The 25017-nt window shown below is 41.7% G+C and overlaps 2 protein-coding genes across 2 annotated transcripts in view; one reads left to right on the top strand and one right to left on the bottom strand.

Moving 5' to 3' along the window:
* The window catches only part of ARPC1A (actin related protein 2/3 complex subunit 1A), a 28902-nt gene extending 5496 nt beyond the window's left edge, over nucleotides 1-23406 (bottom strand). Inside the window, exons 1-6 of the mRNA XM_042970960.1 lie at nucleotides 23268-23406; nucleotides 17892-17984; nucleotides 13089-13193; nucleotides 7111-7333; nucleotides 4483-4590; nucleotides 1885-2097 (exon numbers count right to left, since the gene is read on the bottom strand). Of these exons, the coding sequence (XP_042826894.1) occupies nucleotides 1885-2097; nucleotides 4483-4590; nucleotides 7111-7333; nucleotides 13089-13193; nucleotides 17892-17955 (713 nt within the window). The 5' untranslated portion in view covers nucleotides 17956-17984; nucleotides 23268-23406. The remainder of the gene's footprint in view (nucleotides 1-1884; nucleotides 2098-4482; nucleotides 4591-7110; nucleotides 7334-13088; nucleotides 13194-17891; nucleotides 17985-23267) is intronic.
* Nucleotides 23407-23497: 91 nt separating this feature from the next.
* KPNA7 (karyopherin subunit alpha 7) overlaps nucleotides 23498-25017 on the top strand; it is a 121001-nt gene continuing 119481 nt past the window's right edge. Inside the window, exon 1 of the mRNA XM_042970959.1 lies at nucleotides 23498-24724. The gene's annotated coding sequence lies outside the window, so the exon portion shown is untranslated. The remainder of the gene's footprint in view (nucleotides 24725-25017) is intronic.

Here is a 25017-nt window from a genome sequence, read left to right as displayed (position 1 = left end):
GCTCTAATTAGATCACCTCCATGAAGCTTTCCTGGACCTCTTCACCCTAAAGTGGCTTCTCCTTTCTGGCCACCCAACGCTCTTCCTGTCACTGTCACTCATGACTGAACGCCTTGTGCTGCCATCCTCTCCTCGCCCATGCTCACCCTGGGCTCCCAGAGAGTGGGCACAAACATCTGAAGAGTCTATTCTCTTTTTTCTGCCAGGCACTGGGGGAGGAGCTGGAGCCACCGATGAATACGACACTGCCTTAGCCAGCCAGGATCTCACACACAACTGGGCTGGGGCACATGTGTGTACACGTAGAGATAGTAGTTATCTGCTCCAGCACCTGGCCAACAGGTCACGTAGAGATGGCAGGCACACACGTTGGTTGATGAATTAGGATCTCAGAGCTTCATGTAAAAGAGGATGCATTTAGAAAACTATGTCTAAGGAGACCCCCTCCCCCCTGCCAATACCACTGGCATCGGATTAAAGTCCTAATACCTCATCTTAAGGCCTTACTGGGGCACCTTACTATATAAAACACTGGCTGTTACTACATAAAACATTTATGTTCGAGAAGGGGAAGGGTGGAGAATGTCATCTGACTTGCAGGACTGGAAAAGCCAAATCATAAATCAATAGAAGGGCAGACAGGGGCTTGTAATAAGCACGTGCTAAAAGCTTATTACACATTACAACAAACTGTACACAAATCAAATAACTATGACATCAAAACATTACTGAACAATAAAAAGCAAATTACTGTACAAAATGTATAGCATAACCCCATTTGTGTTAAAAATGAAAAGATACATTAAGTGCCTAAATGTGTATAGAAACCTGGGAGACCACAACATTTAAGGTGGTGTTTTCAAAATAAGTAAGAGGCGCTTGGGTGGCTCAGTCAGTTAAGCATCCAACTTTTGATTTTGGCTCAGGTCATGATTTCATCGTTTGTGAATTCAAGCCCTGAATTGGGCTCTGCATTGACAACCACAGTGCCTGCTTGGGATTCTTTCTCTCTCTCACTCTCTGCCCCTCCCCCACTCTCTCTCTTAAAATAAAACAACTCCCCCCTCTGCCAAAACCCACAATTCAATCCACTTAGGAAAAAAATATTCTCTCTGAAGTGTCACTTTGTTGTCACCATGCAGCAGAGGGAGGAAGAGTCACCTGATGTGAGCAGTTCTCAGCACACAGCAATAAGTTAGGAAATCTTTAAAGGTGGGTAACCTTTAGCTGCCAATAAAAAAGGATTCACCAGGAAAGACAAAGATTCATAAGGGGAAGGAATTCCAATCATCTCTGTCCCTCCAACACGATGAGCAGATAGAAATTCCGACGTCTGACAAGGTGCCTGGTGCCCTCCCCAAGGCTGGGCAGGTGTCTCACTCACAAATGAGTCACTGTAATTCGAGTTCTTCCAGCATAGTCCAGACGAACTGGCATCGGGGTTTTAAGTATTACTGGATGGAGTCCCAAATGAATGGAGTCACTGTTCCTTGACTACAGAGTAAGAACTTATCTCCTACTTAAGGCTGGGGGATGACATTTACCTGTCGTAAAGAATCCACAGTAACAGACTAAACTAACCACGTGAAGGAACTTTTAGCAGCAGCAGCAGCAGCAGAAGCAGCAGGCAAGGAGAGTCCTTCAGAGGAATTACCAACACTACCTCCATTAAGAACTGTTCCTGCAAGTGAGACCTAACTCTTTCAAATTTCCCCAAAAGGACAATCTAAACGTGTGTCTGGGACTTAAAAGGCGGCCCTGCGGTTCTGGGTCAGAGTTTTATGCTCACATCCTGAACTGGCACCCAGGGAAGAACAGCCTTGGCCAAGCTGCAGAGAGATCCCAACCCCACTCCCTAACTCCAAACAAAAGGCAAATACTCACTGTACGCTTTTTGAGGCATCGGCAACAGATACGGTGCTGTCATGGCTGACCCAGGCCAGGCGGCTCCCACTGGCAGAGAAGCTGACCCCATGCACCCAGCCACCAGTGCCACTGCCACCAAACTCTGACATCAGCTGACCAAAAGGCATCTTGCTGCCCCATGGCGTACTGGCCGGCTTTTCATCCACTTCTTTAATGTAGGCAGAAAACACTCTGTAGTTTAAGGGGCAGGAAAGAAGGACAAAGCAGGTGAAAATATGTGTATAAAGAAACAGGCCACAGGCAGCTGCCGTAAGGGGTCTTAGGATGCAAAGAGATTAATCCTTGAAGAGCAAAACATGACACAGTCACACACACAAATTTCTTAAGACAAGAATGGTCGCAGGCGTAGGGGTGCAGTTCTAGAAGTAATGAACACAAAGGCCCTTCCCTCCCAGGAGTGGGGAATTCTGGAGGAGGGTCCTGCTGTCACGCCGCCCCCTCGCACATGGCAGACCCCACTGAGAACAGCATTCCTTCCTGTCTCAACACAGTAGGCCAGGAAGCCCACACAGCCCAACGGCAGGAGAGGAAACTATTTGCTACACTGCAATAAAGCAGTGGTATGAACCCATTTAAAGAAAGGGACACCCAAGGAGGAAGCCAAGGGAGACCAGTGAGAGAGCGGACAGGCTCCCCCTCGTGCTATCAGGAGGGCGGGCTTCACGCGGCCCTGGGCTCCCTGTCGCGTCTCTGTGGCAGGTATGGTCTGGGTTGAAGAAGGGTGCTTTCCAGCCTGCTGTCAGCAGCCTCTCTCTCGAATTCCACGAAGTTGTGTGTGAGGAGGGATAAAGAGAGGCGGGGAACCCCCCCACCCGCCCCCGATGCTATTTCTACTTCATAGAGCCTCTCTTCAAGGACTTCTGGACCTAGAGACCTTCTAAAATGATCTGGGATATTTCCTCCCAAATGACAATGACAGCAGTAGCTCTGGAAGAGGCAGAGCACTAGGGAGGCAAAAGGCACAGTGAGATTACAGGACATGACCTCAGAATCACTGGGCTTTATTTTTTTTTATTGAGTAGAGCTGACACACAATTTTACTGTAGTTTCAGGCGTATATCACAGTGATTCAGCTTCGCTACGCTTTATGCCCCGTTCACTGCTGGTGCAGCTGGCATCTGTCACCATACACCGCTCTTGCGGCATCAGTGACTATATTCCCAGTCATTCCCGTGACTCACTTTGTAACTGGAAGCCTGTACCTCCCTCTCCCCGTCACCCATTGAGCCCATCCCCCCACCCCCCTTCCCTCTGGCAGCCATCAGTTCGTTCTCCATTTTTATGGGACTGAGAATGAGAATCATGAGAATCACTGGGCTGTAAGTCAGCATCGCAATGGCCACTGCTCTAGCCACCGGAGACCAAGACATAGCTGGTGGTTCTCAGACGCCAACTCGAGAGTGCGACCTGAACAGACTCTTACCCACAGGACTACAAGTCCAAGCAAAGTTTATTTCCGGAAAGTAATAGTAACAAAAGAATTGGTAACCTATTTTCACAGTCAGATTTTTTAGACACAGCTTGATAACCCAGGTGGTATGGATCATTCAGCTTCATCTTCTACGGGAGCTAGAATGACTGGATAACATATCACAGACAACAAAACTTCTGAATTCTCCTTAAGAATGTCTATGCATCTTTGCTGTTACACTGATTCTTAAGTAGAAACAATTTTTTTTTTTTAAGAACCAATCTTTTTCCAGAGTGCCTTGACACCCCTGTACCCCCCATTCCACAGCCAAATTCCCACACGTATCTTTAAAAACCAACCAACCAACCAACCAACCAGTCAACATGAAGTAACATTTATTTGCTTTTCTTCTAAGGGAAGAAAGCCTTCTTGATAAAGAATAACTTTAAAAAGAAATTACACCGTTTGACCTTAAAGCTCTTAGCAAAGTGGCTGTGTTTCTTCTAGCCTCCCACGAACAACAAATAAAAAAGCTTTAACTGAAAAGGAACAGTGCAGTAATAGCTCAGCAGTGCACTGTTCAGCTATGTTTTGTTCGTTTTCGCCTCACTCTGGAATCTGCCAAGTCCCTGCCTGGGTTATCAAACAAGAAACAATACTGTGGTCCGAGGGCCACTAGATCACTGCTCCAAACACAGATGCTCTGCCTAAGGTGAACTTCCGGGCCCCACTCTTACATCTCCCCACTCCCGCGCCTCCAAGTCCACTTCCCTCTACCTCGGCCATCTCTGGTGCTTGCTTTCCTAGATCACAAGCTCCACTCATCTCCGAATCCCTTGTAGTGCCTAGCACAGTACTTTACAAAGCAAAGAAACCTTAAGAATATGTGAAAGATGGGGACGCCTGGATGGCTCAGTTGGTTAAGTTTCTGACTTCAGCTCAGGTCATGATCTCATGGTTCGTAAGTTCAAGCCCTGCATCGGGCTCTGCAATGACAGTGCAAAACCTGCTTGGGATTCTCTCTCTCTCTCTGCTCCTACCCCACTTGGGCTCTCTCTCTCTCTCTCAAAAATAAATAAAAAAAATATGTGAAAGATGAACAATGAACAGATCAATTCTGCCTACCAATTCTCATTTGTTCCCACCTGCATTTGAAATCACACGATCCTGCTGCCAGCAAAACATTGTTAGGATGCCAATCCAAGCTGAGGACTGTGGAGCGAATCGGCTTTTTAATGTGCTTGCTGACCCACCTACAAAAGGAGAAAATCCATTTCAGTTTATCCACACATCAAGCAACAGCTCCCAAAGGACCTACAAGTGCGTGTCAGGCGAAACACAGGTGGCTACCAGGCCTTCTGCCAGAGACCAGAAAGGAGAGAGGGAGAAGAGCCGTAAATGGTCCTTTCGATTCTGTCTTTTACAACATTCTCATCACAGCAGCCCCTTCTGAGCCTTCCTGGCTATCATGGGATCCCCGTTAGTAATTATATTTATGGATTAACTCTGGATACGGCTCCGTGGAATTTCAGATCATATGTGACCTTAACCGTTCAGATAAAAATTGCAGTTTGAATTACTTACATTTTTATGTAAATATTTAGTGACTTGTTATTTCATTTCAGGTTAAATCTGGGTTGTAAAATAACTTCATTTCTTTTCTAAGCCTCTGAAGCTGCAAATTCTTTCTTTTTCACAGAGGAATCACAACCAAGAAAATCACAACCTCTCAGAAGTTCTAATTCTCTAGCTCCACTCCAGGGATATTTATGTCTGAGATTTATGTCTGAGATATATTTATAACTGAGATCAGTTATTATTCCAGCTTAGCTAATTCAACTTCTCCCCCTAAACTGGTGCTTAAAAACCAATCATGTTCTGCTGTTCAAGAGCTCAAAGACTGGGGATGCCTGTGTGGTTCAGTTGGTTAAGCATCCAACTCTTTAAAAATAAACATGAAAAAAAAAAAATTAAAAGCATCTGACTCTTGATTTCGCTTCAGGTCATGATCTCACAGTTTGTAAGATCCAGCCCTATGCTGGGCTCTGTGCTTTCAGAGCAGAGCCTGATTGAGCTGCTCTCTCTCTCCTCTTTCTGCCTCTTGCTCTCGTGTTCTCTTTCTCTCAAAGTAAATAAACTTAAAAAAAAAAAGGTAAGAGTTAAGAGACTGAATATCAAGCCAAACGCCCATCTTTGAATGCCAAATTATGTTTCCATAGAATCTGTCTTAGGAACTTATATAGAAAATTTCATTCTGAAAAACAGACATTTTGACTTGCTTATAATGAAGTTATTTTAAAGGCTTTTAGAGATTATTTTAAAATATTCACATCATTCCAATAAAATGTTGTTCTATAGCCAAGAAACGCCTCTGAACATATAGCTTGTTCAAATGACAATACCTTGCACTACAGTACAGCCCAATTTACCTATATTCGAAACTATTTTTCAATGAATAAAAATGTGAGCAATCTCTGAGACTGAAGGTTACCTAGGAAGGAAAATTTTTCTTATCTATTCATTACAGTGAGTCTTCTAAATGATTTTTGCCAGGCAACGTTTTGTTAGACTTATTTTTACATGTGCTTGAAAGAAAAATGCAAGTCTTGAATTCCTAACTGAATCGTTGCAAATTTACAGACTTTCTTTTCAAAGAATCAAAATTTCTGAGATTTCACTCAATTACAAAACATTAATATAATCCATTCCTTTCACTGTTTCAGTAGAAAGCAAACAGTAATGCTAACACAAAGAGTAATGTATACTCTGCTATTTTTAGTGCAAATACAAACACTGCCAGATTCGTACTAAATGACAATTCCATGTTGAAGGCTACTTACCACCCTTTCTGAGTGCATGCCAGATAGAGCAGAGTTGTTTTCTTATTAAAGTAAGTGGGAAGGAATAGGTAAAATAAGTTACTTAGCCATAAAACCAATCTCTGTATTTTGAGTGGCTCAGCTGTAAGTAATTTATACAAAAAGTTTAACAAGGTGATCACAGTTCCAAGATTCTGGTCAATTTTTACTTCAACAGCTCAAATGAGTAAAATATTATATGAAGACACAGATTTGGTTAGCAAATAAATTTAAAAAAAAAATTCTTAGCATTTATTTTTGAGACAGAGAGAGACAGAGCACAAGCAGGGAAGGGGCAGAGAGAGAGACACCCACAGAATCAGAAGCAGGCTCCAGGCTCCGAGCTGTCAGCACAGAGCCCAACGCAGGGCTTGAACCCAGGAGCTGTGAGATCATGACGTGAGCTGAAGTCGGATGCTTAACCGACTGAGCCACCCAGGCACTCCGGTTAGCAAATAAATTAAAAAAAAAAAAAAAAAAAAAAAAAAAAAAAAAAAAAGGAGAGCACTGTCATCTGTAGGAATCATAGATATTTTGTATCTAAAAAAATCATTCCTCAGGTCATGGGAATCTCTCAAGTTTATGATTTCCCTGTCAGAGTAAGAAAACAGTTTGGACAGCACAGAATGAGGAGAGCAGCATCTTACAGTACATACTAGTTATGATTTCAGAACATAGGGCCACAGGTCTCTATCAATATGAGAAAGATGTGAGATTTGACCCAATGTGCACACAAGAAGGAAAAATCTTCAGAGGAAATGGAGATTTTCAGAGGAAAAAAAAAATCTCCAGATGAGGAAACACTGAAGTTATAGGTAAGCCTTCACCCAGGGACTCATGAAGTCACCAAGAACACAGGTGGTCCACAGGTGTAATTCCACAGACAGAAATAAAAAATACTCAGCTGTTGCTCACCAGTCATTTTCAGACTCAAAGTAACAAACAGAAATGAGTCGTGCTCCACTTCCCACAGCAAATTTGTTCTCTAGCGGGGACCACTTGACAAAAGTTGCTGCACGATTAATTCTCAGGATCACCAGGGTTGGCTTCCAGACACCATCTTTCTGACTCCAGACATAGGCATTGCGGTCTGCCCCGCAAGTGACGATGCGGTCGCTCTTGGGAGCCCAGTCGATACCTGCAAGTGAGGCGTGGTGTCATCTGCTTTGTCTGGCCCATGATAAAAGCCATGAGACAGCCAGGGGGGGCACTGCCACGGCAGGGCTACACGGGGGCCTGGTATCTTCCTCCCCAGCCCCGTCCTTCCCCCATCTATGGTCCTGATTGTCACCTCACACTCAAAGGCAAGGTTTCTCGGCAAAGTTCTGCAACTCAGGATCCTCTACAAGGCCAGGGAGAACAGAGCTGTTTCAGAACTGTGGGGGGTAAAAAACTAAGCAGCAGCATTCTTCCACCTGTTCACAGGTGGAAGCCCTGAAGATCTTTTTCTTACCTCGTTATTAGATATTTGGTGGGGGGGGAGGGGTGTTTAAAGTACCATTATTCATTCATTAACAGACCTCACTCCATGACATTAACTGAAAGTCTGCCACATCTAAATAAAACAACATCAGAGCAAATTAAAATAATCTTCAGTAGAGGGAAAATATAAATTGTGATTCATTATACATTCTTCTGAGGGTCACTGTCATTTAAACTAACCTAAATGATACAAGTTCTGGAGAGAGTCCTTGAGTATCTCTGCATCTAAATTAGAAAGAGGTCTACATATGTATCTGAACATAAGGTTTATTTTTCATATCTGACCAAACCTTTACTTAATTGGTGGGTCTGTGAAGGATCCCAAAGTCAAGATCAGTTTGTTATATACCAAGAGTAAAATCTGCTATGACTCAATCATTTTATAGTACCTTGATGAGGTTATTTCCTATAAATATCATTCCACATTGAAGGTATTATTGGAAATGAAGGAAATATTACTAATTATTATAGGTATCTCTCTAAAAATTAATCATTAACATTCTTAACAGGTATATGGAAAAAAGTAAGATGACTACAAACCAAAGTGTCCATTGGTCATAACTCACAGTGATTTCAGTTGTATGAAGAGTTAGTTCATTCATTCATTCACCTATAGGAATAGTCTGCTCAATTATTTGCACCACTGAGGGGAAAAAGATGTGGGGGAGTGTATTCTAAGTGATGTGTATTTTGACTATAAATCTATTTATTATAGGATCGTCTTGCAACCTTATTAGAGTTAAAATTTCACTTTTAATTACAAAGGTAATACTCACATTACTATAAAACAAACACCACAAAGAGACATGCAGGAAGTCAATAAAGCCCATTCTTATGTCCATACACATTTCTCCCCCAAAATGGTATTAACATTATGGCAAACATTTTTTCTGCTTTTTATAAATTAGTACTGGTTTACACATTATTTCAGAACATTGCTCTTATCATAATAATTTCCCAAACATCCCAATGTTGAATGTTTTGTTAGTTTCCAACCATTTATTAACAGATAACACTGGACTAAACATTCAGGAACATACCTTTTTGTTCTGGTTAAAATGATCTATGATAAACTCCTCAAAGTGTGATGCAAAATAGTTATTTTTATGAATGTCTTGCTTACTTTTTTTTTTTTTAGAAAGCTTATTTATTTATTTTTGAGAGGGACAGAGCATGAGTGGGGGAGGGGCAGAGAGATAGGGAGACCGAATCCAAAGCAGGCTCCAGGCCCTGAGCTGACAGCACAAAGTCCGATATGGGGCTCGAACTCATGAACAGCAAGATCACGACTTGAGCCGAAGTGTAACACTTCACTGACTGAGCCACCCAGGCGCCCCGAATGTCTTTTCTAAACTTGATTATAAGCTTCCTGACAACAGGAAGCAAATCTCTGAAACTACTGTGGTGGGCAGACCACAGACCTATGGAAGTCCCCTCCCTTGAGGTGTGCGCAGGACCCATGACTTGCTTCTAATCAATGGAATGCCACAAAGGTGATAAGATGTACATTTGTGGACAAGATTACATAAGGGTGTGGCAGCTGTCATGAATCTTACAGCTGCAAGGACATGAATTCTACCACCAACAATCTGAAGGAGCTTGGAAGTGGATCCTTCCCTGGTCGAGGCTCTGATGAGAACTCATCCTTGGCTGACACCTTAATTACAACTTGTGAGACCCTAAGCAGGGGTCCCAGATAAACCATGCCCAGACTCTTGACCCACGAAAACTATTAGATAATATATGTGTTTTGGTTAAGCTGCTACGTTTGTAGTATTTGTTACACAGCAACAGAAAATAAATACATCCTCTAACATCCAGAATACTGCCTTATAGTGAGAAAACTCCGGGATTTTGTGATGATTTGACAATCTAAAATTTCACTCCTTATTCCATGTGATCACCACTCTAATTAAACACATTCATGTTTTATAAGAACTCTTGAGGTGCTTAAGCATGAGGTACTTTAAGAAAAAAAAAAAGAATCAACAGGGGCACCTGAGTGGCTCAGTCAGTTAAGCATCCGACTCTTGATTTCAGCTCAGGTCATGATCTCACATTTTGTGAGTTGGAGCCCCACGTCGGGCTCTGCGTTGACAGGGCAAAATCTGCTTGGGATTCTCTCTTTCCCTCTTTTTCTCTGCCCCTCTCTTGCTCCCAAGAACGCATGCACACACTCTCAAAAATAAACGTTAAAAAAGAAAAAACTCAAAGAAACAAATTCCACTACTGTGGTATTGGCTTTGATGTTAACCATATTCTTTTTCTCTGTAGTACTGACTGGTCTTTTTCCTTCTAGAAAGCTCAGGAGATTTTTTTTTTTTTCCTGTAGTTACTATCTTTCTGAGAAACTATGCTTGATCCCTGGTCTCTTGCCACAGAGTTATACTTAGATTTTTCCAACAACAGTTTTTTAAGATCTAAAAAAAGAGGTCATCTGAGCATTTGGATGAAAACAGGCCCAAGTTCAAAGGATTCCAAAAGAAGCAGGGGAGAAAAAGAAAATAACTAAATATTTCACTTTTTTGGCTATTTCTTTGGCCTTTCACCTTAGCCCTTTCTCACTTAAATGTACTTCCCAATGATCAAATTCCAATTTAAAGTATGAATGTTCTTATTTTTAGGCCATAATAATGCCACTGGCAAAGGGACTTAAAGAAAGAAAATAGGCCAAACCTAATAGAAATAAGGTCATGGGAAAGCAACAGCAACAAAAATAGAAATTACACATTATGTCTTTTGTGCTGGTTCAGTAGTCCAGTCAGTTGGCCCCTGCTGCTCACTAGCACCATATACAAATCACTTAAAAGCAAGAAGGGATGGTCACGAGTTTTTGCTGGGAAAAGAATATAAAGGGTGCAGGTCAAAACACGCTATTTCTCTCTGGGGAGAGGGTATCTTCAAGCCAGTCAGTATGTTGGAAGATTAGAGGCAAAATTCCAGGGTCATGATTAGAAAAAAAAAAAATCACTATCAGTCGCTTTGCTGCCCACTTAAAAAGTAAATGTCATTGAGAGGAGAAGGAAAATCTAAGACTTCAGTGAGAAATTTGTAATTGAAAGGTTATGGAGATTAAGTTTTGGTGTGCTTGACCAAAGTGTTCAAAGCAAGAGGTTGAATCAACTCAGCCAGAAAATAGATAAAGAAAAAATTATAGGAGTAAAGGTCAAGGAACAAGAGTTGTTTCTGAACATAACAGTAAGTGAGTACGTTCTTTTAAAAATAGCCAGATATCGGGGTGTCTGGGTGGCTCAGTCGGTTAAGCACCTGACTTCGGCCCAGGTCATGATCTCACAGTTCGTGGGTTTGAGCCCCACGTCAGGCTATGTGCTGACAGGTCGGAGCCTGGAGTCTGCTTCGGATTCTGTGTCTCCCTCTCACTCTGCCCCTCCCTGACTCATGCTCTCTCAAAAATAAATCAAAACTGGGGCGCCTGGGTGGCTCAGTCGGTTAAGCGTCCAACTTCGGCTCAGGTCATGATCTCACAGTTCGTGAGTTCGAACCCCGCGTCGGGCTCTGTGCTGACGGCTCAGAGCCTGGAGCCTGCTTCACATTCTGTGTCTCCCTCTCTCTCTTCCCCTTCCCTGCTCATGCTGTGTCTCTCTCTGTCTCAAAAATAAATAAACATTAAAAAAAATTTTTTATATAAAAAAATAATAAATCAAAACATTAAATTTAAAAAATAAATAAATAAAAATGGCCAGGTATCACTTCATAACAAAGCAATTCATGCTCTTGAAATATGATATCAGGTTTTGGTTCACTGAATTCTGAAAACCATTATAGAAATTCTCCATTTTTCTCTCTTACTCTTTTTCCTTCCTTATTTGACAGTTCCTTAATGAAACTCTGCACTGCCCTGCTTGCCACCATTAGCCATCTATTCATCAATAGTTTTTGTCAAAGATGAAAACTAACGTACATCCAGGAATCTGCCTCAGAGGCAATGCTTTAAGATTCAGTCTTCTACAAACCCACAAGAAAAAGATAAAAACTCAATGAAAAAATGGTCAGGAGTAATGGACGGTAAAGTATGAGAAGTAAACCCAGATGGCTAACAAACTTCTGAAAATATGCTCAACCTTTCCATCAATCAGGGAAATGTAACTTCTAGAGACACCACCCTTTCACTCATCAGACAGCCTGACCATATCCAGTATGTGTGGGATGCAGGAGAGTAAGCACTCCCCTATAGGGCTGTGGGGGTGAAGGCACTATGACCAGCCTAGCAAAGGTGAGGATGTACGCGTCTTCCATAAACATTCACGTGTGTACAAAGAGATCTGCACAGGGCTGCTCGATTTAGCACTTTAATATAAGGAAAACTGGAAACAACCTAAATGTCCTTCAGTGGAGAGAAGAGTAAATAAATGAGGTATGAAATGTTAAATAGCAGTTAAAAGGAATAAACTTGATGAACACAGAGATCAGGAACGACGTGAGATGCAAAAGCAAGCTGCAGGAGATGTGCAACATGATGCCATTTGTGTAGCATTGAAAATACTAGCCAATAGTACTAAATTTGTATTGCTTACAAATATGTGTCTATGTATGTAAAAGTATTAAAAATGAACTGGGACAATGTCATACCGAATTACGGACTGCTTCTGGGGAATGGGAATAGGATAGGACTGGCAGATGAAAGGGGACTGTACCATTATCTTGAATGCCACTCCTGATTATTAAACCTTTGTCTCCTCAGTTTTCTGGCCCAGGAAAAAAGAGACATAGTTGTTAATTCTAAGCGGGGGCAATGTGGGTGTTATGTTGCTCTTTGTCCTTTTCAGTATTTTGGAAGGTCTTCCTCCCCACCACAAACAACATACAGAAAGCTTCCGGAAGACACTGCGGCCCCTCAGCACTTGGGGACACAGTGTGGCTTATGTTTTCTGCTGACGGGCCATCTAGTTTTCCTTTCACATTTCATCACCTAATCTAAGCTCTTCAGTCCTCAGAGAAGGATCAGTGTTTTCCCTAACACTAGTAGAGTGCTGTGAACCAGCTGGGCTAAAAGAAGCACTTAAAAACGGATACCATTATTATGATGTTTTCTCAAGTTTTCTAAAGAAAATTCCATAAATGTTGCACAGCTTTAAATACTATGGTAGACTTACTTTATCAGGCTCTTCATTTAAATGGAAAAGCACTAGAGATGCCTGGGTGGCTCAGTTGGTTGAGCGTCTGACTTCGGCTCAGGTCGGGTTTGTCAGTTCGAGCCCCACGTTGGGCTCTGTGCTGACAGCTTAGAGCCTGGCACCTGCTTCAGATTGTGTCTCCCACTCTGCCCCTCCCCAGCTTGCACTCTGTCTCTTGCTCTCTCTCAAAAATTAAATAAACATTAAAAAAAAATTTAAATGTAAAAGCACTCAATTTGCAAGTCTCACACTAAGCTCACAGATGTCTCCCTTTACCTGTGATGTGTCCATTGTGCTCCTTGAGTTCATGAGCCTTCACCCACTGGCTCCCGTTCTTCTTATAGATGTGGACTTCGTGATTGTTGGGGCTAAGAGCAATCTCTGGAGGAAAAAAGTCAAGAGTTACCTTGAAATTGTGACCAAAAAAGAGGTATGTTACACTTGGCTTTTTTTTTTTTTTTTTTTAAGATTTTTATTTTTTTTAAGTAATCTCTACACCCAACATAGGGCTAAACTCCCAACTGCAAGATCAAAAGTCACATGATCCACCAACTAAGCCAGCTCTGCTTTGGGTAAGCTCAAGCCCCGCTTTGGGTAAGCCTTGCTTCTGAACCCCCCACCCCACCCCGCCCCCGGGGCCCCTCACTCACTTGCGCCCTCTCTCTAAAAAAAAAAAAAAAAAAAGTTTCCTAATATTCACCCCTGAAAAATTCCTTTTATTATTTCTACCTCTACTTGGATCCCATATTTTAAAATGTTTTGTAGAGGAATGCCTGGGTGGCTCAGTCAGTTAAGCATCTGATTTCAGCTCAGGTCATGATCTCACGGTGAGTTCGAGCCCCACCCCCGTCAGGCTCTGTGCTGACAGCTCAGAGCCTGGAGACTGCTTCAGATTCTGTGTCTCCCTCTCTCTCTGCCCCTCCCCTACTCGTGTTCTCTCCCTCAAAAATAAATATTAAAAAAAATGTTTTGTAGAAAAACTAAATTTAAAAATTCATTTTATCAGAGATATCTACAACTGTTAAGTAAAGATTCTAACCAGTAAGAACAATGTTATCATACTTGGCTGATATAATATTAGCCCACAGTAAAGATATTTGATATTTTAGTTCACTTGTCCACCATTATTAGCAATAAATATTTACTTTCTGTTAGAATTTCCAAAACACTGAAAATGGTTCCTAGGTTCTCACTGCTATCATGAACCCAGGTTGGAAACATCAGTTTATCAAAAAAACTTGACTCTGCTCATAAAATACATCAAAGCCTTCCTTTACAATAAAGCCAATATGAATCACAAAATAAAATTCTATTTTCAAGAGAAATCTCTTGGACCAATCTGAAATATAAAGAATATAATATTTATGACAGATTACTTTTGAACTTATATTGATTTTTTCCCCCTTTCTAGTTCATTCACTAAAAACAAAACCCAAAACACTAATTTCTCAAAATTAAAATCAGGATCTATGACTCAAACTTTAGATCAATTATTTACTAGTTCCCGCTTCTATTATATTACCTTTCCTTCCCTCCTTAGGAAAGGTGTATCTGTTTTACAGATGAAACTGTGGAACCAGATAAATACCTAGCTCTAAAATCCTAAGACTTCAAGTACTTTCTAGAAACCGATTATATGTATTTCCCTAAATTTCTAAGATGCTCACAGGGATTTCAAAAGTCAAATCTAAATCTGAAAAACATTACAAATTTCAAACTACAATAAGTGAAGTTTGACTTTAAGTTTATCAAGTAGTTTAAATAAGGACAATCATAACTTTCTTTTTTTAAAATGTTCATTTTGAGAGAGGGAGGGAGGGAGAGAGAGAGAGAGAGAACGAGTGGGGTAGGGGCAGAGAGAGAGGCGGAGAAAGAATTACAAGCAGGCTCTGCACTGTCAGCACAGAGCCCAATGTGGGGCTTGAACTCGACCTGAGCCAAAATCAAGAGTTGGATGCTTAACCGACTGAGCCACCCAGGTGCCTTGAGGACAATCATAAGTTTCTATTAAAAATAACTGGAGGGGCACCTGGGTGGCTCAGTTGGTTAAATGTCTTGACTTCAGCTCAGGTCATGATCTCACAGTTCATGGGTTCGAGCCCAGCATCGGGCTCTGCCCTGGCAGTGCAGAGCCTGCCTGGGATTCTCACTTCTTTCCTCTGTCTCTGCCCCTCCCCAAGTTGTGCTTTCTCTCTCTCAAAAATAAATAAACTTTAAAAAAAACTCTTTAAAAAAAAATAAAAGTAACTGGAAAGACTCCAAAAACCCATTTTTACATGGGAAAGGGGAGACAGAAGACACAGGAAACTCAACTATAAAGATCTGTGAGATGATCACAAACCAGAAGCTCTAGATTCACCATCGTATCATGTTACAGATTGAATTAAAAAAAATTTTTTTTTAAATTTTTTTCTTAATATTTATTTATTTTGAGTGATTGAAAGTAGTCCCTATCAAAATCTCAGCTGCCTTCTTTACAGAAATTAATAAGCTGATCCTCAAATTCATACAGAAATGCATGGGACTAGAAGAGCGAAAAGAATCTTGAGAAAGAAGTACAAAGTTGGAACTCACACTTACCAATTTCAAAACTTACTATAAAGCTACAGTAATCAAGACAGTGTCCTTGACATTAGGATAAACATAAAGATCAATGAAACAGAACTGAGAGCCCAATAAACCTTCACATTTACAGTCAACTGATTATCGACAAAGGTACCAAGACAAATCAGCAGGGAGAGGACAGTCTTCAACAAATGGTGTTGGGACAACTGGATATCCACAGGCAAAAGATGAAGTTGGGCCCCTATTTCATGCCTTATACAAAAATTAGCTCGAAATGAATGCAAGATGTAAATATAAGAACTAAAGCTATGACTCTAAAAAGGAAACATACATTTTTGTGACTTTGAATTAACTGGTTTCTTAAATACAACAGCAAATGCATACGCAACGAAAGAAAAATGAGATAATTTGGACTTTTTCAGAATTAAAAACTTTGGTGCTTCAAAGGAATCAAGAAAGAGAAAAGACAACCCACAGAATGGGAGATATTTGTGAAGTATCTCATATGGGACTTGTATCAAGAGTATACAAAGAACTCTTACAACTCAATAATAAAAAGGCCAATAACCCAATTTGAAAAACAGTCAAAGGATCTGAACATTTCTCCAAAGAAGATACATAAATAGTCAATAGCATGTGAAAAGATGCTCAACATCATTAGTCATCAGGGAAATGCAAATCTAAACTACAGTAAGATACTACTTTATACCTACTAGGATATAGTGGGAACAGGGCCATAATGAAAAAGACAAGACAATAACAAGTCTTGACAAGGATGCAGAGAAACTGGAACCTTCATCTACTAGTGAGAATGTAAAATGGTGTGGCCACTTTGGAAAACAGTCTGGCAACTTCCCAAAATGCTCAACACAGTTACCATATACGACCCAGAAATTCAGCTCCTAGGTATACCCTCAAGGGAATTGAAAACATAAGTCCACAGGGGCACCTGGGTGGCTCGGTTGGCTGAGTGTCCAACTTTGGCTCAGGTCATGATCTCGCAGTTTGTGGGGTCGAGCCCTACATCAGGCTCTGTGCTGTTAGCTCAGAGCCTGGAGCCTGCTTCAGATTCTGTGTCTCCCTCTCTCTCTGACCCTCCCCCATTCCGTCTCTCTCAAAAATGAAAACATTAAAAAAAAGTTTTAAAGAAAACATGTCCACATAAAAACTGGTAAGTGAATGTTCATAGCAGCATTATTCAAATAGCGAAAAAGTGGAAACAACTAAAATGTCCACCAACTGATGAATAAACTACAGGTCTATACAATATTATTCAGCCATAAAAAGGAATGAAGTACTCCTACTTGGTACAACATGGATAAACCTTGAAAACATTATGGTCAGTGAAAGAAGCTACATGCAAAAAGCCTCCTGTTATAGGATTCCACCCATACAACACGTCCAGAATATGCAAATCTATGGAGACAGAGTGGATCAGTAGTTGTTAAGACTGTAAGTTTTGAGGAGAACTGGGAGTAACTGTTAATGGGTATAGAGTTTCTCTTTGGAGTGACAGAAAATATTGTGAAACTAGATAGTGGTATTATTACATAACTCTATGAATACAGTACTAAAAACCACTGACCCGATCCCTTAAAAAGGGTGAATTTTATGAATATGAATTATATTTCAATAAAGCTTTATTTAAAAAAAGGTAGCTACAGAATATAACTTAATTTAAAAATAACTCATGAAGGGGTGCCTGGGTGGCACAGTTGGCTAAGCACCCAACTCTTGATCTCGACTCAGGTCATGATCTCACAATTTGTGGGTTCAAGCCCCACATCAGGCTCTGCGCTGATGGTGCAGGGCCTGCTTGGGATTTTGTCTCCCTCTCTCTCTGCCCCTTCCTGGCTTGTGTGTGCGCACGCTCTCTCTCTCTCAAAATAAATAAATAAATTAAAAAAAAATTCATGGGCACACTACTATACTTGTCTCTGTTTTTAGGGATTTTTTTTTTTTTTTTTTTTGCCTCTTTCATACTGTCACTTCGCTTGCTGTAGTGTCCCTACTTCTAAGAGGGTTCTCCATCCCTTTCTAGTTGGTTACAGCTAGAAAACTAGAAACTCAAGTTTATTACAAATAATATGGTAAATACTAGCTAATACCACTCTTAGTACATCAGGAGTAAACTATATGTTTCTGTAATAGCTTTTATTTAGGTCCTAGTATTTGGACTAAATATTGGATGAGTGTGGTGATATTACACAACCATTCCAGACACTGGGTTCTTAGGGCCTCAGATATAAACCATCCTCCAGCTGGTACTGGACAAGGAGCCAGAAGGCTTGGATGCTAGCAATGGCTCTGACATTAACCGCTGGAAAGTCCTTCCAACACTCTGGACCTCAGTTTCTCTCTATATAAACCAAATGACTGACCTAGTTTCCTTCTGAATCTATGGTCATGCCCTTTTCACATGTGACACTGAAATATGTGATCCCTAAAAAAGTGCCTACATATAAAAATATTAAAGGCACCAAAATAAAGGAGTAAAGTTAATAGCATACTTACGGGTACGATCCCTATTCCAGGCATGGCAGGTGATTGGCTCTAGTAAAAACTGATGCAGGGACATTATTCTTAGTGTTTTCAAAGGATAGGAAGCTGTAATAAGCAACAGAAAAAAGCATTTAAAATGGCAGGCAATACATATTTCAGTTGTCGGGGGATCCCAAAATATTTGAGGATAAATAAAACATTATTGTCCCATTAGAAAAGAAGCAATCTCAATGTCAAAACTTAATCATTTAAATACAACAAATACTGTAACCACCAATGTATACTTTATTCTGTCAAGGGTCATCAAGGGACTCTAAAACCACGAGTTAAAAATTGTTGGGGAACAGGATATTCACACAGTCTCAAATTACCATCCCACAGAATACTTACTAATTTTTAAGAGAAAAACATGCCTTAACAATAAAAAAAAATCTGGTAATTGGGGCACCTGGGTGGCTCAGTCGGTTAAGCGTCCGACTTCCGCTCAGGTCACAATCTCACAGTTCGCGAGTTCGAGCCCCGCATCAGGCTCTGTGCTGACAGCTTAGAGCCTGGAGCCTGCTTCAAATTTTATGTCTCCCTCTCAATCTGCTCTTCCCCCGTTCACGCTCTGTGTCTCTCTCCTTCAAAAATAAATAAAAACATGAAAAAAAATTTTAAAAAAATCTGGCAATCACTATCTTAACCAAGGGATCAAATGCAGTATCATGAAGAGTGGAACAATCTCACATGATGGGCTTCCTGACAGGAGGTGACGTGAAGTGCACATCACCACTTACAAATAGTGACCATTTAATTTATCATCTAGATCAGAATACTTTCAAGAAAGCAAAAGTAAAAAGGGGTATTATTTATTAGTGCTGTGACAATAGGTCACAGGACTATCCTGGGGAAACCTGCTAATATGGCCAAGCCTACCTATCAAGTATTTATGCCAAATATATTTACTCTAAATCAAATCAAGATCCAGACCTACTTTCCAGTTTACAGGAAATAAAGGGGAGTGGAATTAGTTAAGTAGCACAAAGGGAGAATAAACAGTTCAAACCAGAATATGTGCCATCCTAGAAAACAACTGGCCTGGACTATTCATAAAAGGCAATGGGTGTGAAGCAGGCTGTTCTGGATTAAAAGAGCTATGAAAATCAAACTCGGCAAATGAAACTTGATTATAATCTACATACATATTTAAGTTTATTTATTTATTTTGAGAGAGACAAAGACCGTGTGGGGAAGGCGCAGAGAGAGAGGGAGACAGTGAATCCCAAGCAGGAGTCCTCCGCACTGTCAGCAGGAGCTCCACGCAGTGCTAGAACTCACGAACCAGGAGATCATGACCTGAGCCAAAATCAAGAGTCGTCACTTAACCGACTGAGCCACTCAGGTGCCCCGACTGTAATCTATATTTTTAAAACAGCCATAAAAGACATATTTAGTCCAATAAGGAAAACATGAATATTATTCTATGTTACATAACAATATGCAGTTATTTCCAATTTCTTAACTATGATAACTGCCATTAGGAGCGTGTTCCAACTCTTAGGAGATAAAGAATGAAGTATTTGGGGATGAAGTGTCACAATGTCTTCTGTGATTTACTTTCAATGGCTCAGGACAACAAGTAGATATATAAAGAGCAAACGTGGCAAAATGTTAACAACTGGTGAATCTACACAAAGGGTGTATTACACAGGTATTTGTCACACTGCTTTTTTACTGAAAATGAAAAGCAGGAATCTGTGTGACACATCATTAAGTTAAAAATCAAATAAAATTCTCTACTTCATAGACACCCAAATCTAGATCCACCAAAGAGGCAACCATTATCTGAAATAGGAGATTTTTTTTTTTTTTTAAAGCAGCCAGATCCTTCTCCCCTTTATCACTTCTAAGAAGTACTCACACAACACTCTGAAGTTTCAATACACTTCTGTACAAGTCTGATCACCTAGGGTGGAGGCTAAAATGTAAGAATTCTGATGCAAATAGGAAATGAATGGAAAGGAAAGCAGAAGGTTAGGAAGTGAAGAATGAAAGTTCAGCAGACAAAGCAGAAATCAATCTCAGTGGAAAGCAGAAAAAATGTCTGTTAATTGTTGTAAAGGAATCCAAAGGTCAAAAACAGATTAAACACACCCTTAAATAAAACATCTGATATCTTGAACTGGCAGAGAAATGTCAGTGTTTCACATTCTATTCTAAAGTGAAGATATTTAGGTCACTGACTTTACTCTTACATGTCCTAGAAAGCAAACTGCAAATCACAAATAAAGAAAAAGCCTCTAACTGGAAATTAAAAATGTTTTAGATGAATTCATATGAGGCTGCTTAATGTGTTTTTTAAAACATAAACTTCCAGATGCTCACCGCATGGTTCTCTCTCTCTATTCTGGTATCAGATGCTTACCCATCACCACAGGTTTAACTCATAGTTACTCACAATAACATATCATGTCACAAATATCTCCTTAATTAAAAACAATTTAGTTCAAAGGGCATATTTTATAGGCTTGTTTGTTAAACAAAATTGGCCTACAAATAATAATTCAATGTGAATATCTACATGCATTAAAATCACATATTTCATGTATAGTTAAAAAAAGAACAGCTGCAAAGACTCTCATTCTTCAACTCACCCAATGTGGGGCTCGAACTTAAAACCCCGAGATCAAGCGTTGCATGCTGCACTGACTGAGCCAGCCAGGTGCCTCTCAACTCAGTTTTTTAAGCAAAGTAGCAAAAAGAGGTAAACATTTACATAACAACATAATTACTTCTAAAATCACATTTCTAAATTTGTCATATCATTCAAGTTCCATATTTGGACATACTTCAGTTATAATCATGTGGGTAATTTAAGTCTGTAGGGTAAGACAATACTCTTGTTACATTTATAAGACACCCAGGAAACAGTTTGTATTCATCAAAATTAGTGAATGCAGGAGAATAATAGCTTGAATTTTGTTTTTAAAAAAAAAAATTTTTTTTTTTAACATTTATTTATTTTTGAGACAGAGAGAGACAGAGCATGAGCAGGGGAGGGTCAGAGAAAGAGGGAGACACAGAATCCGAAACAGGCTCCAGGCTCTGAGCTGTCAGCCCAAAGCCCGATGCGGGGCTCGAACTCACAGACCACGAGACCATGACCTGAGCCGAAGTCGGACGCCCAACCGACTGAGCCACCCAGGCGCCCCAATAGCTTGAATTTTGTACCAAGATAAAGATACCTTCTGTCATAGGCTGATGATTCTAATTCTAAACTGTTATTAACATTTAAGTGAGACCTGAAAACCTAAGAACAAAAAAAGGTGGCGATGTTAAATTTAACATGCTTCTATTGAAAAGCTTTTATTATACAGCACTGAGAGAAACAACTATTTATAACAATTCATAGCATAATTCCAGGCACTCCCCTACAACACACCTCCTTTCTTTATCTATCGCTTTGAGTACAAAGTCATCCTAACGTTTGGTTGCCAGGTCCAAGGGGACCCGGGTTTGAACCTGGGCTTGGGCACATACTAGCTATGAGACCGTGGGCAGGTCACTTTAACATCCCTAAATCTAAATTTTTCTTCATATGTAAAATTGACGTTATCACTGACATCCCAAGGCTGTTGGTATGAGGATAAATTAGATAACATATGAAAACGTGTAGTAAAAAGCCTAGCCCAAAATAGATGCTAAGTTAGCTCTCTCCACCTCGAGAAGTACACACTGGTTAGTATCCTCTGAACTTGGAAATGTCTATACATTTTGAATTCTTGGCCCTGAAGCCTGAAAGTACTTATACAGTGAAAATTTCAGTTGCCGGCTTAGAGTCAAGTTTTTAACACTGTGATTCATCCAGTTTCTAATTGCTCTCATTACCCAACCCAGCGATACCAGGTACTCCACAAAGATCACCACACCCTCCACAAGGTTCAGAGATGAGGTTTCAATGCCAGGCACCAGCCTCACCAGCAGATCATTTTAAACTTCCCCATGGAGAATTTGTTTCAGCACAGGATTCTAGATCCAAATACTGCCACTCTTCCTCCAAGCAAGTGTTTTATTTTTCCAAGATACTCCCCTCCTTTCATTATAATAAGTAGATGAATTAACCTTGGAAGCTCTCTGAATACTCTGTAGTAGGAAGCAGCCAGTTACCCCCACCCCCTAGCACGGTAAAAACACCTTCCAGACTGATAGCCTCTCCTTTTTTCTTAGATACCTGAAAACCCAGGACCCACCAGAAAACAAAAGGTGAGATGAAACTGATTTAAAAAGGGGAGGGGGGGGGGAGTGGAACTAGGATAACGTAGTTAATTTAGACAATGCATCGAAGCAGATAAAAGTAGGTTAGCATTTCCTTCACGTTCTAAAGCTGCAGTATGACAACAGATAGCTTTATAATCAAGGATTCTAAGCCACAATTTATTGCCATGCCTACCATGTTCCCAGCAGTGTAGTAAGTACACGGACAGGGCCAGAATATGACATAAATAAATCAGACACTTTTCTGGTCCTCAAGTCTGCGGGGAGAGGAGGGTAGCAAAGGAAGGGAAGATAGGTATGCACAGAATGCCCAGGACACTCGCAACAGCTAATATTTACTGAGCGCCTACACTCTGGGCCAGGAACTAGTCTAGGCAATTAATGCAAATAAAGTTACTTGATCCTCAAAGAAAACTCTAAGAACCTTCCTACTGTAGGTGAGGAAACGCAGACTCAAAGAAGCAATCTTCCCAGGGTCCCCCAACGAAAAGGGGTGGTGCCGGGATCGGAATTTTGGTATAAAAGGTTCCACGGAGCCAGCGGGAGGAGCGAGTCTGCACTACGGACTTAAGATGAGGCACTCGGGCGGGGGACTCTTAAAAGAACTCGGGGGAAGGTCTTTTTCTCGAGCTCGGGAGGGCCCCCCCGAACTGAAAGATTGACGGCGGCCCTAGAACGGAGCCGAACATTCCAGGGTCGCTCACCGCGTGGTGCAGTACCTATTCTAGACGCTAAAGAAAGGAATGGTCCGTCGTGACGTTCGACTAGGGGAGGATGATTTCATTCACTACAATTTTACAGATTGTGATAAATGCCCATAATAGGGGTGCAAATAGGGTTACGGAAGCACAGGAGAAGGAGCCGCTAATTCTGGCCCTGGAAGAGGTCTGGAGCTGGAGAACCTAGAGAGAAGCCAAGGGTGGAGACCCCACGGGTTCGGCCGGCCTCACCGAGAACCGGGATCCCCCGCCCCCTCCGGAGGCCGGGCCAGGAGACCCGGCCCGCCCCTCAGCCTGTGGGCCCCGCGGCCTAAGCCCCCGCCTCACCGCCCCCGCGGGTTCAAGAACGTCTGGGGAGTGGCCGGGCCACCGGAGGCCAACAGGGCCAGAAGCTCGCCCTGCTGTCCCTTACCTGGGATAGGGGCAGTCCGGACCGGCTCGGAGCGGAGAATTCGCGGACTCTGGTCAGTCGACGCGAACAGGCTCCGGCGGGCGCGGGCGGAGGACCGGGGCCCAGAGGGAGCGGCTGACAGATCCCGGAAATGGCCACGGCGCCTGCGCGGCGCGTCCGCCAGGCAGTCTGCGCACGCGCGCAGCTTGGGCGCGCGCGGCCCGAGTCCAGAGCGGGTGAGACGGGGGAGGGTCTGGCGTATGAGCGGGGCTCCTGCGGCCCTTTGCCAGTGGCGTCACACAGAGGCTCCAAGGTGGTGGCGAAGCAGCATGGATGTCTTATTTCTTTTTTCAGAAAGTTTCCTCGGACTCGCGGACCGAACCGTGGAGCGTTGGCGCTTTCACAAGTGGTTCTGTCAGGAGATGAATTAGTGAGAACTGAGGCCTTTTCGAGCCACACTGACCCGACGAACGACTAGTCTTTTCCCTTCAGAGGGAAGTTTCCCTCTTCAGATCCAGTTTCCTACTGTGAAAACCTCTGAGGCCCTCCCCGAGGAAACTTCTCGACCTTTCCTCGGTCGGAATCACGTATTCCCTTCGCCCAAAGTGGCGCCACGACACAGAGGAGTTGGGATTCATCAACTCCAAGCCCCCAACACGTGGAAAAAGTGTTAAAAGCAAAATATGTAAGAAGTGGCCTTGGCCTCCAGATTTACAGGCTAGTGAACTACAGACTTATCAAATTAAGAAAACGTGGAGGCAGCGCTTGCTGTACAGATTTGGCTTCTACAAAATGCCCTGAACCCCGCTTCCAGCTAGACTTGGCGCCCTTGAACCAGTAGAAATTCTGGAGCAGCACTCCTGGCTTCGCAGCCACTGCTAGTCCCCAGCAGAGTGCCTCTGGTGGTTTACGAGTTTGACCCCAGTGTTTGCCTAGAAGGTGACGTTCACACAAGTGAGCTCGTCCGGTTCCTGATGTCAGAACCACACTCTGTTTTCTAGGATTAGTTATTCCAGTTGTTCAAGGAGCATTGCATTGGGAGCAATTGGTTTCATTTTGCCCCATGGCGACAAAGTTGGTCCTGGGGAGATGAAGGACAGATTGAGAGAACAGAAGGATCATTTTAAATTAATTACTTCCCTCTCAGTGACACTATCTTGGCATAGGAAGGAAGGCATACGTAGAAGCAAGGGTTCCTCGTGCGTCTGCAAGTTGACATGAGCCAATCCAGAAGTATGTAGAATTGGTATCCGGAGTCAAAATATTAACTGTTTTATTTAGAACTTTACAAAGAACAGTTCCTTCTTCGAAGGAGTTTATAATCTGGATAGATGAGAATAATGCAAATCAGTAAACCTTGTTGAAGGTTTTGATACAAGTCGATGCCAGGGATGGCCTCCTGATGCCAGCCAGGTCCAGAGCATTTCCCATTATCCCATCATGCCCTGGTTATAAGAGCAATTGGAGTTCCACGGAGGGTGAGTTATTTTCAGTGTTTTGTTTTTTACTTGCATAAGGACACTGATCTTGTATTCCAAGTGAGGATTCTCTCTTAAAAAATTAGCACCAGGGAAGGTGGTACTTAGAAATGGGAAATGGGAGGAAATGAAGGGTTGGATACTGTCACGGAATGATTTTGTTTGTGTTATTGATTCAGTTGAAATTAGAACAGGATTGAACTGGAATTTGGTCAGACTTTAAGTCATCAAGAATTTAATGAGTACTCACCAAGTGCCAAGTATTGTGTTAGGCATTTCAGTAAATTAGAGAA

Source organism: Panthera tigris, chromosome E3, assembly GCF_018350195.1.
Source record: "Panthera tigris isolate Pti1 chromosome E3, P.tigris_Pti1_mat1.1, whole genome shotgun sequence".
Taxonomy (NCBI): Eukaryota; Metazoa; Chordata; class Mammalia; order Carnivora; family Felidae; genus Panthera; species Panthera tigris.
Note: the sequence above shows the minus strand (reverse complement) of the source record. Positions and strands in the feature narration are given on the sequence as shown.